The 18,815-nt window shown below is 38.1% G+C and overlaps 2 protein-coding genes across 6 annotated transcripts in view; both read left to right on the forward strand.

The window, feature by feature from the left end:
* The window catches only part of LOC139710383 (rho GTPase-activating protein 7-like), a 108,474-nt gene extending 105,262 nt beyond the window's left edge, over positions 1-3,212 (forward strand). For all 5 annotated transcript variants that reach the window (XM_071622297.1, XM_071622299.1, XM_071622298.1 and 2 more), the window contains 4 exons: positions 120-266; positions 1,175-1,338; positions 2,181-2,306; positions 2,921-3,212. In XM_071622297.1, coding sequence (XP_071478398.1) covers positions 120-266; positions 1,175-1,338; positions 2,181-2,306; positions 2,921-3,212 — 729 coding nt within the window. The remainder of the gene's footprint in view (positions 1-119; positions 267-1,174; positions 1,339-2,180; positions 2,307-2,920) is intronic.
* A 10,435-nt stretch (positions 3,213-13,647) lies between these two features.
* The window catches only part of LOC139710382 (tRNA (carboxymethyluridine(34)-5-O)-methyltransferase ALKBH8-like), a 53,613-nt gene continuing 48,445 nt past the window's right edge, over positions 13,648-18,815 (forward strand). The window contains exons 1-5 of the mRNA XM_071622296.1: positions 13,648-13,803; positions 15,436-15,676; positions 16,936-17,061; positions 17,802-18,002; positions 18,646-18,716. Of these exons, the coding sequence (XP_071478397.1) occupies positions 13,648-13,803; positions 15,436-15,676; positions 16,936-17,061; positions 17,802-18,002; positions 18,646-18,716 (795 nt within the window). The remainder of the gene's footprint in view (positions 13,804-15,435; positions 15,677-16,935; positions 17,062-17,801; positions 18,003-18,645; positions 18,717-18,815) is intronic.

Here is an 18,815-nt window from a genome sequence, read left to right on the forward strand (position 1 = left end):
CTTTTCTTCAACGGGTTAATAGTTAAATGCAAGAGGCTGCAGCTGTTTGAAGATTTGAGCAGAAGCAAAATCTGACTAAATTTTGTTTGCCATCCTCCCTCTCAACCCTCTCCTCCCAGGTACCGGAGGACCTGCTAGCCAAGTGCCACTTCTCCTACATGGACCTGGGCGAGCCAGTCACGCTGGGTGAGCTGGGCAGGAAGAGGACGGACGAGAGTGGGGACTACAAGAGCTACCTAGAGAGCTGCATTGGGGGACTTCTCAAGGTGAGCCTGTGGGATGCGGGAGCAGCCCAAGGAGATGAGTGCATCTCTCTCTGCCCATTGTTTGAGATGGGGTTCCTAGACACTAGAGCATGAGATGAATAGACAGATAGATAGGCAGATAAGTAGGCACATACATAGATAGATAGATAGATAGATAAACAGATGAATAAATGGATGGATTTAGAGCTAGACAGAAAGGTATTCAGATAGATAGATAGATAAATAAATGAATAAATAAATAAATGGATGGATAGCAAGATTAATAGATAGGTAGGCAGGTAAATAGATCAATAGATAAATGAATGGATAGATAGAAAGATAAATAAATAGATAGATAAATAGATATAGAGACAGGAAGACAGATAGGTAGACAGATAGATAGATCAATAGATAGAAACAAATGGATTGATAGATAGCTGAGAGGTAGATTTGCAAGTAGATAAAGATAGAAAAACCAAGAAACTCTTGTCTTCACGAACATCATTTGGAATAGTTTGGAATAGTTTGTTTAGAATTTGAATGCTTTGTTTTGGCTTTAAAAATGGAGAATAAATCACTATTTAGTATATGTATGTGTACATACAATTTGATACATAATATGGTGTATCACAATTGTTTATATAATATGATACACTGTATTTCACGATGTAATGTGAATATTGTTAAAAATTGAAAATTTTGTTGAAAAATTGTTATTAACACATGAAGTATTTGTCAATCCATTTTGATGATTCCACTAGATGTGCACATTAAATGTGGTGCAAGCTTACAACTAAAAGCCAGTCAACGATATTCACTCCACACCATCATGCTGCTCATGCGACGAAAAAACAAAGAGTGCGTCACTGGTGTGATGAAAACCAAACTAATTTCCCCCTTTCCTTTTTCTGTGCCCGTGTTTACACCAGGAATCTAGAGAGAAGTTCAAGGGGTGGGTGTCGTGCCCCGCGGTGGACAAGGTGGAGGTGTCCTACAAGAAGGTGGGCGACGGACACCCCCTGAGGCTCTGGAAGTGCACCACGGAGATTGAGGCCCCACCCTCCGTCATCTTGCAACGCGTCCTTAGGGAAAGGTCAGTTTGGCACAACACTGGAGAATGCTTGCAGTCAGTTAGAACTGTCTGCGCTAGACTCCCAGGAATTTTGAATTGTTCAGGCAGGTTGTAGGTGTTTACTTGTTCCTCAGGGACTAAATAACAAGAAGTTGGTCCTTTCCTTCAATCATTTTATAGATCTGGAGTGCCGAGTGGTGGTGTAAGAGTTGTCTGAGTTTCAATCTTCAGATTTCAAACTTTTGATTTTCATTCCAAGAGTCCAATACTTGTGTGCTTGAGGTCCAAAGTACCAATTGATAGACAATATGTGATCGAGCAACACAGTTGTGACATGCAGGAACTCTTTATTTTTTTCCATTTTGATCAGTGAATTATTGTTTATGTACTGTAAAAGTGGAAATATTCACACATTTTGCACAACTTGTTACTATCACAAAAGTAAAAGCACAGTAATTTGTACTGCAGACCAGGTACCTTTTATCATAGTACATTGTATGTGCTTCCTGAGTATTAACCCCCATGGCAGTGGTGAACTGTTTGAAGTGCTTGCTCAATTGTGACTGTCTGTGAAATTAATTTACATAATAAATTCATCTTCCCAGCTTAGTGCAAAAAGTTAATTGTGCCAAAAGTTCCACTTTACAGTTCTGCAGGTGTACAATAAGAAACCCCATTTCACCAGGTTGTGTATCTATAGCCCTGGGTGTAGGGATCCATTCCCATAAAAGACAACTCTTATGTATGCATGTACTAAAAAGATTGTCTTTAGGGATGGACTCAAGTGTATGAATGGTTTTGCAAATGATAAAGGCACATTCATTCAGCAGTGACACTTCTTTCCACTCTTCTGTGATGTCCAGGCATCTGTGGGACGATGATCTGCTGAAGTGGAGGACGGTGGAGAAGATTGACCAGCAGACGGAGGTCTTCCAGTATGTGGTCAACTCTATGGCCCCTCATCCCACCAGAGACTACACAGTCTTAAGGTCAGTAATCAGTGGTCAGTGGGTTGTCTTTTATATTGGGTATAATGTTGTGTAGGAGACAAGCAAAGACCTCCTATTACACTGTTTCAGCACTGCTGCCTTGTTATAGAAATTGCTCTTGTTAACATATTCATATGGTATATGTGTGTTGCTGATAACTTTTATCAACATTTCAAAGATACTAACAGCTTGGTCCTGTATGTACTGATCTGTTTTGTATGTTACAGTTGCTACTTTAACTATTTTCCTGAACACAACTGAACTTAAAAACAAGCAAACATAGGTTTTTATTCATTCTCAAAGTTCTACTCCTCACCTACAAGATTGTCCACAACCTAGCTCCATCCTACCTTCATCATCTGGTTTCCCTCCGGACGATATCTTCTTTTTCAACAGCTGTCTTGCTATTGTACTTCATGAGCTCTCTAATTCTCCTTTCTAATTCTTCTCCATTACAAGATGCTTACCGCTTTGAAACTGTACTAGTAAGCACTTTATAAATGATATTTAGTATTGTTCTCTACTTGTTTTGTACCTGATACCAATAGCCAGTAATTAATTTCTTCACAATCCACCATTTCACCATCTACCATTTCCCCCTCTTCTCTTTGCAGATCATGGAGGACAAACCTGCACAAGGGAGCATGCGCCCTGGTCTCCACCTCCATCGAGCATCCGGACGCCTCGCTGATCGGCAGCGTGCGTGGCACCGAGCTCGCCTCCCGCTTTCTGATCGAGCCCTGCGGCTCGGGCAAGTCGCGGCTGACCCACATCAGCCGGGTGGACACCAAGGGACGGACGCTGGAGTGGTACAACAAGGCCTATGGCCACATGCTGGCCCAGACGGTGGGCCACATCCGGGACCTGTACACCCCGCCCACGACGGGGCCGGAGACCAAAGTGTGAAAAGCAGCAGAGAAGACCCCTCATTGCACCATGAGGAGTGTGAATGAGGGACCACGTGTTCTGGCGATCCGTCGAGTCCTAGTACGTGTCTGGGACACTAAGGGAAGAAAAGGAGCCCAGCTGGATATCATTTCTTGAAGTGATGTCGGAAGTTGTCGGGACCACCATAAATAAATGGACTTGTGGGACTTCGAACTCTGAGAGCAGTCCTTCGTGATCATCATGTGGTTGACACTGGATATTATCCCTGTTTTCTGCAGAGATTGAGTTTGAATTTGCAATAGAGGCTCTGCGAATGAAACCTCCCGATCTTGATGACCAGCAGAAATTATCGTGAAGAATCTTGTGCGCTCGTGGCATTGTATGAGAGATATCGAATCGTGGCTGATCTGGTTTGCATCAAAATTTTGTCTCTTCAGTCATGATAAATGGCATCTTATGTCTCTGTCATTATTGTCATGATTATTTACACTTGATAAATGATGTATAATACCAAAGATGATTTAAAGAGTAAAACATGTTCAAGAAAAGCATGGAAACCACTAAATTAGTCCCTTGTCACAATTTTGTTTCCCCTGCAGAGCCATTTTCATATATTACTGAGTATGTGTCAAATGTTGAGTATTTATCATTTCAGATGTTACATAGGCATAGTAGAAGTTTTTGTTTATATATTATTTCCCGTAATAATGCATTAACCCCAGTGCTATTTAATGTGTATTGACATGAGAATGAATATTTACTTAGAGTTGGTATGGTTTACATATTCCAGTATGTATCTACCACTTAAACAGTTTCATGCTCTTGTAGAGTGTGAAACATTTGAAGAAAATTGATGACATGCAAGGGGGAAAAAAGAATAGTGAGATATACCTTGTGAGATGTGCTGAATTAAAATGATTTCTTGAATATATTTGTTTCGATGCAAAAATGTAGAAAAAAAAAAGAGAGAGAAGAAAACACAATGTGATTGTGCAATTTTTAGTCGATTGTAGATATCAAAAGAAGAATATTTACACACTTTGAGACACTGTTCATTTCGGGAATGGTTAATACTGCTGTATTGAGAACTGCCTCAGAACATTTCTGTGTATGATCTTGGCTTATCAGGAACTCTTTGGGATGTACTCAATGTGGGTTCTATGGCAAAAGTGTGATACATGATAAAACGTCCTAAATGAGGTAATCGTGCACCGAACAACGCTCTCTAGCAAATGTATGTAGAACTTCTAATTATGTTCAACAAATTCTTTCAGAAATCCCTCTTTCTGTATATGTATAATGTTATAACTGTCTCCATAATAAATCACAAGAAAAGAAGTATTTATGTATCATGTGATAATAAAGTTGCATTAATCTTTCTCTCTTAAAATTACTGCCCTGACAGTGGTATTTAAACATAATTTTTTTCCTTTGGCGTACAACTCATTATTTGACATTGTATTTACTCGAGATACATTATCAGGTCAAATATGTTCTGACACTGAATATGATATTTATATCAATTTATTCTAATTACAAACAATAACTGTATCTATTGGTAGATGAATCTGTCTGACAGGTAATCTTAAAAGAGGTAAAATTTTCCCGTGGAGTTGATTTTGGAAATAAAAATCTTCTGCCTTTATTGGGTCTCGAAGAAAATGTGTTTCTTTGCTAGGGGACAACTCAAGCATATAAATATATATGTCAATGACAGAAAATGGCTGACTGCTTCAAAACCTGGGCATTGTTCATGAATATTTCGGTTGAATTACTTCTTTCTTTATAGTTCTCTTTTTCAATTAGTGCCCCAACTCTTGTTCATCAAAGTGAAAGGGGAGTTATAATCACGCTTTTGATGCTACGAGTCGCTGAAGAGACGATACCCGGCTGGGTATATTGTAGTAGATTTCTTGTCAGTGTTTCATGTTTGGTTTTGTTTCGTCGCAGCAAAGGAAAAACGTTCTCAGGTCATTACAACAAAGAATGGTGCAGCTTTATGTTCATCTCATTTGTTTTTTTTCCGTTCTTTTTTGTTTTTCTCTCACAGCAAACATACATGTTTTGAAATGCAGCTGTTTTGCACCATCATGATAAATAATAGGTGCACAAATAATATTCTGAAAGTACGCACTTGGTGATTTTCGGTGATTATTCAGATGTTGAAGACACTCACGTAATGTTGATATACCGGAGTAAGAGAATATATCTACATATATGAATGTATGTCATTCTTGATCTCTCTCTATCTTTGCATGTCAATAGTTACTATGCCATGCACGAGGCTGTAAGACATAAATTGCTGTCTGTGCTTCTAAGAAGAGTATTGCGCAGGTAGTGGCACTGGTTTGTAAGAAGCACCCATCTTTTTGTTGAATTATGGAGAGATGATCATACGACCGAGCTAGAATCATGGTGAAACATTTGACATTGACTGTACTTGCACCCTATCCCTATCTCAGTTTGAGTGCATAACGATCCAAAGTGACAATTTTGTTAATTTCATTGTTTAAGAGATGTGTAGTGCTTCATTAGTGATTCATTCTCTTCTTCTATAATTAGCAGCATGCAGGTCACACGTTTGAAACTTTTATGATCTGCATCATTTTTAGCACCGATTATAGTTTTTTAAATGAGGATAGTGACATGACAAGAGTTAGGGATGCTTGTGACTGGGTATATTTGCACTTTGATTTTGACAAAGCCCTAAGAAGAAACTTCATATAGCCATGTAGGATACACTTTTTACGTAGCAGCACAGATCTGAACACCTTTTCATAAGCTTTTAAACAAACAAATTTCGGATTGTGGATAATTTTATCAAAATCATAGTGTCAATTCATGATTCCACTTTAATGGTACTATGCACATAACAAGGAACAATGGTTGTCTAGCAGTATATGTATATTTTTGGATATTCTTGCCATGTTGAGAACAAGAGCACAAAAATGCACACTCTCTTGTTTGTTAATATTTTTTGTTACATTTACTGTGCTAAAACTTTGGAATTTTTAACATAAAGTCTGATTCTCAAGGAATCAGTTTTTTCTCTCTTTTTTTTTTTTTTTTTGCATTTCTAGTGGAGCTCCATTTGCACCCCATATAAACTCAGCAACATTGAAAGTTTGGGGAACTTCAGTTGGGACTTCGTTTCTTTCATTTTTTTTTTACTCTCTTACCCTACCTCACCTAGACCTAGTGTGCTGTGTTGTGTATGCAAATTTTGTTCTGTGTGCAGAAAATCTCTTCTGCCTCACATGCTATTTATGATCGTGCTGCATTGGGCAAGACTGGATGCCACGGGGGAGGCAACTTTGTGTATTTGTAACCAAGATTTAATGGAGTACTACAAAATGGAGGTTTAAAAAGGAAAATGTGGGTAGTACTATGTATGCATTGTCAGGAAAACAAACAAACAAGAAGAAATACATGCAACGACAAAGTGTGTTGCTGCAAATATATTCTTTCTGTTCTCTCTCTCTCTGTCTACCTATCTATCTATCTATATCTATATCTATATCTTTCTCTGTTAAATGTAATATTATATTCTTGCCACACATCAGTTTTGGGGACACTTCTTTACCAGTACCATGTTCCCAAGTATTTGCCATGATTATGAGGTTACGATACGATACAGTTACTGCAGTACTGACTGTATCACTGAAGATTTTCACATTGGAATCCTTTGGAGTTTTGCATTTGCACAACCCTTTTTTCCTATCAGCATGCTAATTTTTCCCCTTTGTGAATTCGTTTTGCAAGGTCATTTGTGACTTGGTGCCCTGTTAATGCCAGAAAAAAAAAGAAAACAAGAAAAATATGGTTGATTATGAGAACATTTGATAGCTTTTCCTTCCAGTGTAGAGTGGAATTTACAGATATTCAGAGAATTACTTTATGACAAACTGGTTACTGTGAATGTTTTAATGTTGACATGCTTACTGTCAGTACTTCTATTATCGTGTCATCTTTAAAAGACTGTTAAAATCCAAGTGAATGTCGCTTATTGTTATTTTGTTTTCTATGACATTGCAGGCTAGCTTTGCCATATCTTTGACTGTATCATACTTCATATATTTATTCGTATTGTAGAAGGATTTCACAGAATGAGTGATGAATAAGGGACTGATACATCTTTGTGCGCCTATTTTACCGAGCGCGTTGAACATGTACTCCCAACGTGGCCCCTTCACTGGGATCAGACGGGCAGAGTTGAATCCGTACGTGACCGTCATGCATGCGAGAGTTTATGCACACTTCAGTATTTTATTATTTGTCTTTCTTTTGAATGAGAGCTTCTGGTAGGTTTGACCATTGAGCACCTACTCCTGTAGTTGCAGCTCTTTGGCATCTTTGGTTTCCATTTTTTTTTTTTTCATTCTGTTCAGTTGTCTACCTCCTGTGTTATAATGAGCTCTCTGCAAAAAAAGAGCCTTTCATACTGCACTTATGAAGGGAGATTTTGCCAGATAGTTTTACCTGAATTTTGCTGGATTTATGTCTGACATGAATGTGTCATGCACAAGTTGACTCTTTGAAATTTCCTTTCTTCTCTTTCTTTGTGTAACAGAAGAATATTATTTGTGATTATTTATTTATGTGTCAGGAGTATTTAGCGAGAATATTTACTTTGTTTAATAACGGTATATGCTCACTTTGGCACGATCCTGTCAATGTTGTGTACTTTGTGTAGTTCAAAAGACTGACAGAACTTATCTGTATTTGTAAATATGTATGTCATTTATGGGTCATTTCCTGTCACTGGGCAATATATCCATATATCAAATGATAATTATTAATATTATTATATACATGGCAAAATAAAAAAGTGCTATTGTAACAGGTACCTTGCTGACTTGCTAACTTGTTCTATTTATTGTCTCTTTAGTAACTAGGAACTGATTTTGTTGCATGATTTGATTTATTTCCACACTCAATGAAATACAATTTGAACATAAATTTCAAAGACACAAAGACAAAGAATAACAAGTGCAATGATTTAGAATGATAACATAGCATTACACAAATAGGTAAACATATTAAAGCAGTAGTACATTGTATTGTGCAGTAAACATGTACAAAACATATGCATAAGATAGATAGTAAGTATTTTTCCAGTAGATATCAGAAATGATTGAATGCAGGAGACCACCACTGTGAGTGCTTAAGCTTGAAATGGATGGGGCCTCATCTGAATTTCACATGGGGATCATGGGGTAAGATTATAGGTTGTGAAGATGGGGAATGGTGATAACGATGAAGATGATGATGATGATGATGAAAAAGGTGAGAGTTTGAGGATGCTATCCAGGAATTAGACAATGGTGAGGATGATGTTGATGATGAGGAAGATCATGGTCTTCTGGATAAAAATAAGTACGAAGATGATGATGATTATGATGATGAAGAGGAAGGATGAGGATTGTCTTTGGGACAGTGATAATGATGGAACAATTCCAGCCTGGTATGGTAATGATGATGATGAAAAGAAGACACAATGAGTGTGACGATGGTCTTCAGGACATAGACAATGATGGGAATTATGATGGTGATGATGAAGAAAAAGATGGCTAAAGTCGATGATGGTCTTCAGGACATATAGGTAATGATGGGGATGATGATGATGATAATGAAGTTAATGATGAGAGGAAGACAAGATGAGGTTGATGATGGTCTTTAGGGCTTAGATAATGATTGGGATTATGACGTTTTTGATGATGAAGAATGGAAATGAGGATGATTGTCTTCAGGAAAGAGATAATTATGGGGATGATGATGATGATGATGATGATGATGATGATGATGATGATGATGATGATGATGATGAATAAGACAGGATGAGGTTGAAATGGTCTTCATGGCACAGATGATAATTGGGATTATGATGTTAGTGATAATGATGGTGATGATAAATTAGATGGATAAGGTTGAGGGTGGTCTTCAAAACACAGATAATGATAGAGATGATGTTGATGTTGGTGATGATGATGATGATGATGATGATGATGATGATGTTGATGATGAATAGGAAGAAAGGATGAGGTTGAGGGTGGTCTTCAGGACACAGATAACGTTGGGGATAAAGTGATCTTAGTGATGAAGAAGAAGAAGGTGGGATCAGGTTTCAGGATGGTCTTCAGGGCACAAATAATGATAGAGATGATGACGTTAGTGATGATAATGATTATGAAGATGAATGAGATTGAGGATGGTCTGCAGGACATAGACAATGATCAGAGTGATGATGATGATGACGATGATGATGAAAGTGATGATGATGATGATGATGATGATGATGATGAAAATCTAAATATATTGATGAAATCTTTTCTTAAAAGATATCAAATGATGATAGAAGTGGTCAATATGAGCAGCAGTCGGAAATGATGAAGAAGAATATCCATTGTATTTGTCACAATGATTCAGCTTGATTCACATCTAATGCTGAAAGCAGTGATAATTAAAATTTATTAGATGGTTCATGAACATCGTTGTGCTGTGAAATCTCGAAGGTGCCTGTACACAGATCTAGAACAACTTTTTATTCTTATGTCTAGCGGCCCTAAGATTGTGTATTCTGGTTGTCCGACCTTCAACCCATCCATCCCCTTAACTTTGAATAATGTTTACTCTTTTCCTCAAGTTTCAGATAATTTTATTTACTGCTAATGTTTCACTGTTGAAAATCATTGACTAGTTCAGTTTGAGTACGACTATAAAATGTTTATATTTGTGATAACCCCTAAAATCTTACATTATTTAACATTCGCGCCAGATCGTGCTCTGCGATGGAATGTAAAAAAGTATTTTGGTAAGGCACACACATTATGAATGCCACAAGTAAAGGTGGGTCAGCAACTTCTCTGAAGAGACCCTTGGTCGAACAACGAAACACATTTTGATTTGTTGCCAAGTTTTCAGAATTATCGCAGTTGATTTGCAGTCTCTGAATTCGATCTTCAATAGTTAAAGTCAGAACATTTAGACAACTATCTGCTGTAACTCTTCACGAAAAAAAAAACAGTCACATAGAATTAAGGAAATTAGTGTCTTGGATTGTTTGCTTGTTTTGTTTGTGTTTTTGTAGATTTTTCTTTAAAAAACAACAACAACAGCAACTTGAAAATATGTACAGCCTTATTTGATCAGCGGTTGGAACTCTTACAAGTTTTTATTTCTCTTTGTACCTCTGCGTAGAATTTAAAACTTGATTTGCGAATGCGATGAGCTAATGGTTTAACTTCATGATTCACATGCCTTCTCATTGAAGCGTGAATCGCCGACTATGATTTTAGAGCAATCATGCGCCAAAGGCATTTCCCCTCATCACGTGCATCGAAATAATGTCAGCTTTCCCTGCAGTCGTATCGTAATATATGTATGAGTCATGAGGTTGCAATGCTGATTGCAGTCCTTAATCACAGTAATGTCCTGAGACGCTCGGATCGGTATTCCGGGGACACTACGGTTATTGTCAATGAAAGTATTAAAATGGCACATCACATGAACGCAGACTTTATTTATAGACACGTCTTGGTTGTGGTACATTAAGCTTTGAACGAAAGGGTTGTTAAAAGAAAATGTCAGAACGTCTACAAAAGGGCTTTTTACACTTGTAAATTTTTGCTTAGCCCCGGACCAACGGTGGGGCTAAGGGGGGCCTTAGCCCCACCGTTGGTACGGGACTATCCTTAGCCCACTTTCTGTTTACACTCGTTTTTGCCAAAGTGGGCTAGCCCCACCGATAGTACGGTACTATCTGGCCCTGCAAAATAGCAGGGGTTAGCACCGCTATTGCGGTGCTAGCACCGCAATTGCGGTGCCAAGCAAGTGAGTGTAAACAGAACGAAAAAATAATCCTGGGCTAAGCAACGGAGACGAAGTCCGACCCTCACTGACCAATCAGAAACGAGGTAATCAAGTGCTGCCGGTGCGTGCGTGTACGTGTACAGTACACAGCGTAATTATGAATATTCATGTGGTTTGGAAAGTCCGGGGCTAAGAAATACGAGTGTAAAAAGGTCAGTTTTCTCCTTAGCCCCTGACAAGAGATAGTACGGGACTAATTGGCGAGTGTAAAAAGCTGAAAAAATTGGTACGGGACTAACGATAGTCCTGGGTCAGAGAAAGTCCGGGGTTAAGAAACACAAGTGTAAAAAGCCCTATAGAGTCTTTTGGAGCGGTGCCGAGGATAACGTGGACCTAATGGCGCACTTCGAGAACTAATTCCACTAAACTTTGACGTCATGAGAATCGATGAGAATCGTCATCCGACTATATATAAGGCATTGGTTTAAGACTCAATTTCCAGGGGAAATTCTGCTGCGTAAATTATCTTGCCATCGTTAAATTTGAATCTCTGAATGTCATTTATATACTAGATTAGAACATGATATAAAGTGGGTCAAATCAGCTAAATTTGCACGAATTCAAAAAGAAATTTGCCCCCCCCCCAAAAAAAAAAAATCGAATGAGAGAAACAGAAAATATTTCATATGCCAATTTAATGATCGGTTATGAACTCAGCACTGAAGAAGAGGTTCATCTGATTGGTAATTCTCTAATTTAGGCGAAATTTAAGCCTACAGACCGTAGGCGAAAGCTCACGCAAGGTAAATAGTTTTCTTTGGTTGTGTACAAACGAAATTTCGCCTTAATTATGAACTTAGCAGTTTTTTATATTTTTTTTAAGATCCTGTAACAAATATTCATGCGAGTGACAAAGGACTCAAATGTTGGTTGTTGTTGTTGTTGCTGTTGTTTTTTTGTTTTTTTTTTTGTTTTTTTGCTTTTTTAACCTTTCCATGAGAAACATGATTATATATGATATCTCCGGTCAAACTGGTAAAACTTCGAGAACTTTATCTTCGAGAAGCTTTGCCAGTGTGACAGCAACTATGATGAGTTATGGATATTACAATAACCTTATTATAAAGATACAACACCAAACCAAAAAAAAAAAAGAACTAAAAAATGTAGTTTCGTAGCATTGAGGTCGTAATTAATGGGTTAAAGGGCAAATTCTCACCATAATCAAGCTGATCTTAATCGGTAGAATCAATTCAATTAAATTCAATTCAAATTTTTATTTCAATTCTCGACAAAAACATATACATCACTTTCTTTGGTAACAGAGAATAAGGTAAGTAAAACTGTGTGAATTGAAAAGAGTGGGCTCTATACAATAACTGTGGAATCTTATGATAATGATACATTGTCATGAGAACTAAAGTGATCAGTCATATCAGAAGAGCAGAATGATTCGAAGTTCCATCAGAATTTGACAAAGAGTTACATTATTGAAAATGTTTTGGCCCAGTACTGGTATTGGTCGCTACCCCCCCCCCCCCCCCCCACACACACACACACAGGTCGATTGGAAGAGGTGGTAGTGTTGTCCCCTTTGTAGAAAGGGCAGCACATAGAATCAACCAAAAGATAAAAAGAAACAACTCGAAAGTTTGAATGGATTGTCCTATTTTGCTCACTCTTCACGGAATGTCAACCGAATCTTTTCGCATTCTCTCTATCCATCTTAATTTGAGTGAAAAGAGCCCTTTTTAAGCAAAACAGTGCTCCTCGGGGTGTTTTTGTTTTTATCCGTGTATAAAACGGGAATCTTGTATTAACTGAGGAGCAATAATGGCGGAGCCAAAAGTAAAATGATAACAACAATGATAATGCTACAACTGTGTAAAATAAGACCATGTAATTTAAATATTGCAATTATTTTCGTTTGTCCATTAAATGCATGTTTGACATTTCGATGAATTTTGAAATAATAATTTGCTGCAGGTGAGAACATTGGATACCAAGATACATGTAATTCAACCGCTGAGAGATGTAAAGAGAAGTGTATGGGATGAGAATTTGAAGTGGCATCATTATCTATACAATTTCAAAAATTTGTGTGAAATACGAGTTTACTTGAAAATAATAACTAATGTCGTCTTAACATCAAACAGGATATTAGCAGTTCTGCAATCATTACTTGTGCATTGCACTTGCAAGCCCGGACTTACTCAGGTTAGATGATTTTGTTTAGAAGTAAATAAGCAACTACTGTAGAGGAAAATCCGTCCCTCTGGCAAAGTATTTGAAATTGCTTGCTGGAAATGCTTACCTTTTCTCCTTAATTTCATTCTATTTGGGTGAAAAGTGGCTTTGGCAAAAAAAAAAAAACACCCAAAAAACATGGTTGTTCTTGTTGCTGTTGTTGTTGTTGTTTTTTGTTGTTATTATTGTTGTTGTTGTTGTTGTTTAATACATGTCACAATACAACCCAGAAATACAACCTGTACTCTAGAAATGAAACACTGTTACTTTCCAGCCAAATTCGAGGAGAGACACGTACCAGACAAGAGATGGCGCTGTACTAAATTGCGCAATAGTCTTCACAGGTGTATCAGTCTCCATGCATGCAATACATGCTGCATGCAGGCTTCACGTAATCATGGAATCGTGTGATACCGAGCTCGAGGAAAGTCTGTCGGGGAAACAACGAGAGAAGTTATCTAAGTCCGAGCGAAAGTTGGCGAAGAAACAAGCTAAAGCACGTCACACACTACTGAAACATGAAGGATTACAAACTTCCCCGCATCCAACGCGGGTAAGCACAGAGTGTTGCAGAAATAGTCATTCATTCCTCTACGTCAGTCCCACATACTTACACTTGTGTTTGAACTATCCCACCCCCCTTTCTGAACAGTAAATTTGTCGTGGATGGTTTAGTAATCTAGTCCTGTATCTGCCTCGTATTTATAGATCATGGAACAACGATTAGACTAAGTGATATCTCTGAAGCCACATAATATGATTGTCTAGAGAACTTGCATTACGGTACCACATTCCATGTGCAGGTGAGGTGATGAGTTGGAAGCAAATTATATTTTTGAAGTCGAAGATTCTAGATAGACTCTATTATACGAATAATTTATGAGTTGTGAGTGCATTAGGCACGAATATCGCACGAGGTGCGAGATGAAAGCCTCTGGTCTATTCAACGCGGTGTGTAGCGCCGCGTTGAATAGACCAGTGGCGAATCTCGCGCTGAGTGCGATATTACATGCCCCAATGCACTCACAAAATCATAAATTATTCGTTTTATACAACACCTTGTCCATAATCACAGTACTAAATCAGCTAGTGAACGACAACTCGGATAGGTCCAAAAATAAATGTAACAGTTGGGCCGAGAATTCTAAACCAAACACTCGCAATGATTCGACCACACAGTCACAGGAATCGCAAACTCTGCAGGGTCTAACGTTAGGACCTACCCATTCTAACCGTTAATACGCCGTTTACTGATCACACCATCGTTAGATCGAGAACGCTAATGTTAGGTCTAAGCTGATCTGAGATGTCGGTAGATCGTAGGTCTAGACTATGTCTATTTCCGACAATGATTTTGTATGAAACCACAGGGGAAAAAAAATCAAATTACGGCTTCTCAACTTGATTTTGAGATCACTGTGGTCCACGTAGCAGATCCGAGTCAAAAGTAAAAACACAGCTGTAGGCCCTACTAAAGGCCCGTATACCGAGTATGCAATACATATCACTCAGTACATGCCACTAGCTGCAGCTGCGCGCACACGTTGCATGTACTTGATCGCTGCGCCTTTCCTGTGAATGAACCAGTGCAGCGCTACAGCCAAGCACGTATAGTACATGTACTTTGCTTGTGAAGTCGAGCAGCCGTGCATTTGTAGCTCCCCGCGAAGCTGTGCATTAGTACCTGCGAGCTGTGCAATAGGGGGCCTAATGCACGGCTGTCACTCTCAATGAGTTTGATAGATATTTTCTAATGAATGTCATGTGACATGTTCTTGGCCAATCACAATTCGATATCATTCTAAGGTGTTGTATAATCATAAATGTTGTTATCTTTGGACCAATGCCTGCCCCAATGGCAATGCATATCTCAACAGGGAATCACTGGGTACTAATGTATTGCAGAGTATGTCCATATTCTTTGGTGAGATTATTCTTTGAAAATAATGGAAAATTACTTCATATTTTCAATTTATGTGATATGTGCAGTTATTTTTTTTTTTCAACCCATTGAAGACAAGTCCTGAGAATACTCGGGCAGGTATCTATGTGAAATGCTCGTTTTAGCAAAATCAGCCTGTCCTCAACAGGTTAAATGTATCATTTGTATCTTTTTGTTTATGTAGAAACACTTTGAATTTAATTGAATTTATATCTGAAAGGCTATTTTTGTTTGTGTCTGTAGAATATATTGGTAGCCAATGGTGGTCTTGGTAATGGCATCGAGAGAGAGGAGATCCTCCTCCTCTTCGGCAGCGTCGGACCGGTGGATGATGTCGTGATGCTGAGAGAGAAGCCCTACTGCTTCGTGAAGTATGGTAACACATCTCACGCCATTGCTGCCATGCAGAAACTACACGGCCATCAGCTGAGAAGGGGTCTTGGCCCAGACAATGTTGTCCTCTACCTGTCTTTCGTGGAGAGCGGTAAGACATCATACTGTAAACAAGGAAATTTTTACGCATTTCATGCAACATCTAAATAGTGCAAAAATAAAAGCATGCAAATATTTTTGCTTGTAATATGTAATGATATATTTTCTTTTTGATTCCACAGAATTTAAAACATGTAGAATTAATTTTACTGCACTGAATGCAAATATTTACTCTGGCAATAGTTTCCAATTTTACAGTATTCTTTGTACAAGTGAATGCTAAACAGTGGGATATGTGTCATGTAAAAAGAAAAATCAAAGCATTTCAAACTGACATTATGGGCTAGAGTGTTCACTATTTTAGGGGAGAATTGGGAGCAATACCTTGATGAAAATCTTTTTTTTTTTTTGGTATTCTGAAGGTCTCATTAGGGATGATTGTTATAAGGGGGGGGGGGAGCAAATCTGCTTAGCGTGAAATACTAGAGTCTTTAAGCTGAGGTCAGACTACTGTAAAAGTGGATATTTTTTGCGCTAATTTTTTGCGCCAGGCCAGGTAAGAAGAGTTTCACGTGTTTTTAATTCCGTGGAATCAAGACATCAACTACTGGAACATATGGCATGCAAAAATATTCGCTTGCTTTTATTTTCACGCTAGCTTCTGGTTGCGTGAAATGCGTGAAAATTTCAACACCGTGAAATTTCAACACCGCAAAAATTTCCACTTTTACTGTCTTATTTGCCAGAGTATACTCAGAGATTAGGTGCAAGTTTAGTGTCTGTAATAGACTCTGCACCCATAAATTAACTGATGTGATCTTTACCAAGATGATGGTAGGTCTTTTTAGCATAGGTCTATCTCCTCTGATTATGAAACCCTTGAAGAGATAATGTGTTCATGAATGACTGTAGGGAGCATTTCAATTTGTCTACTAGAAGTGATGGTACTTAATCATGCTCTATATTTCTTTCATACCTGTAGACATATTACATTAATTTTTGATCATGATAAATGATATGTATTCAAGCTTCTCACACATTTGGTGAAAGTACTTGTCTGACTGTGTGATAGTGGTCATACCAGTTCTTGGTACTTTAAGAACAAAAACTTTATATATGTCAAACAGTTTACGTTATGCAGAATTTACCAAAATATACTGAAGCTCAGTGAAGATATGATGCTGTGCTAACTCATTAAATGAGATTATAAGTTCATATTGTGTGATTGATTGTTAGGAGAGTGTGTGCAATAAAGTTGATTCTAAACGTGTATTCAAAAATATATTTTGGTCATGGTGCTAATACATACAGTGCCTTCTGACAAGGAATCCAACAACAGTTTACCTCCTGGTCTCGTCATCATACCTGACTTCGTCGACGAGGACCTCGAGCAGAAACTCCTGGACAGCATCGTGTGGGAGAGCAATGAAGAGAATGGTGAATACAAAGATGCTCTTTTGTTGAATTCTGGATAAGCTTGATGATGATGCGTATGTTGTGGTGTAGGGAAGTGCTCGGCGGGAAATGGTAATGGGTTGGTTGTCAAGAACATTTTCCTTCAGAGTTTCAGTATGGCCACAATGGTGCTGAGTTGCATATTGTTAGATGTCATTGAATAGATACAATTTGTCTATTCGTATATTGATTTCTTTCCTTATTTAGTGATTCAGTTAGCCATTTGTCTACTTATTTATTAGTTCATTCATTTATTATCCATTTGTTTATGTTGCATAATGCAATTTCAACTCAAAGAATAAAATCTGCCACCAGAGTCTTAATTTAAGGAGAGTAATAACACACAAAGCTCTCAAATGCCTTCAGAAACTGTTTCCATGAATCTTGTTCCAATTGTAATAACCATATTAAAAACAACAACAACAACAGGTATTTGCCCAAAAATGACTTTACAATTAATTAAACACTCCACATAGCACAAAAGGACTTAGAAGTTCTTAGAATTTTCATATTTCTTATTGTTGAACCTGTGTGATTTTTAAAGCTAACATTGCCTTCCTGTTTCGAAGCCAATAGATAACTCCCAGCAAATTTTGTCTCTTCCTTTGAGAAAAAAAAAAAGGCAGAATGTCATTGTCAAATACAGGAAACTGGGAAATGTAGTAGGCGAGACTGAATAGTTTTTGTGAATGCACCTTTTTCATGTCCTTCTCTCTTGGCAGAAAAACAGAGCCTGAAGCACAGGAGGGTCCAGCACCACGGCTACGAGTTTAACTATGCCACTAACAACGTGGACACTGAGAGGCCCCTGCCAGATGGCATGCCCGCCCTCTATAGTCGAGTCATTGATAGGATCATGGAAACGGGACACGTGAAGGTCGGGCTGGATCAGCTGACCATCAACCAATACCAGCCTGGCCAGGGTAAAGTTTCCTCGCATCCGTTTCATAGAGTTAACAAAGGGGTGGGAGGATGACAAAGATGGAAGAAGATACACTTGCTTGTTTGAAATGAATACTAGGATGGCACTGTTTATGACTTTTATTTCAGAAAAGAAGAAAAACAAGTTCAAGGTATCAGATTGATGTTTTGGAGTAATAGAATCCTTTATATCATGGGAACATTCAGTTGAGATGGAAATGATACAGTTTCTATTATGTGACATCGTAAATTTTTGAAACAGTCTTGGTGGAAGTGAGCATTTGATTGTATGTTTGTTTGTTTTTTAGGAATAGCAGAACCCTTCACTGTTTTTTAATTGTCTTAATTTATGAATCATGTCAATAATTCTACATCTGTTTTTTTTTTTTAAATCATTGTAACAGCAAGTTTAGTGAGAAAGAAATGGGTAAAATGAGGTAAAGATTAGGGAAACTCTTGTATATTTTCTCGTTGCAAAACCAGAAGGAAGCGTAATCCTTCCTTTTAAAAAAACACATTGTCACCATGATGAATCAGGGAAGTAAATGAGTAAACACAGACATAACTACATGATATGAAGTCTAACTTGCAGGGTCACCTGCACTATGATTTACCTGGTATTGTTCATTATCACCCCCCTTGCAGGTATACCACCCCATGTCGACACCCATTCAGCTTTCGAGGACTCCATTGTATCCCTCAGTCTCAACTCCCAGGTAATTATGGTGGCTCTGCCACTGACAGTTTTGTTTCATTTCCATCTGAGAAGATGGCTGATAGCCCATACTTGGTCTTCCATGGGTTCTTCCATACAG

This window comes from Diadema antillarum, unplaced genomic scaffold (assembly GCF_040938485.1).
Source record: "Diadema antillarum isolate AM-2024a unplaced genomic scaffold, OU_Dant_1.0 seq00001527_RagTag, whole genome shotgun sequence".
Lineage (NCBI taxonomy): Eukaryota > Metazoa > Echinodermata > Echinoidea > Diadematoida > Diadematidae > Diadema > Diadema antillarum.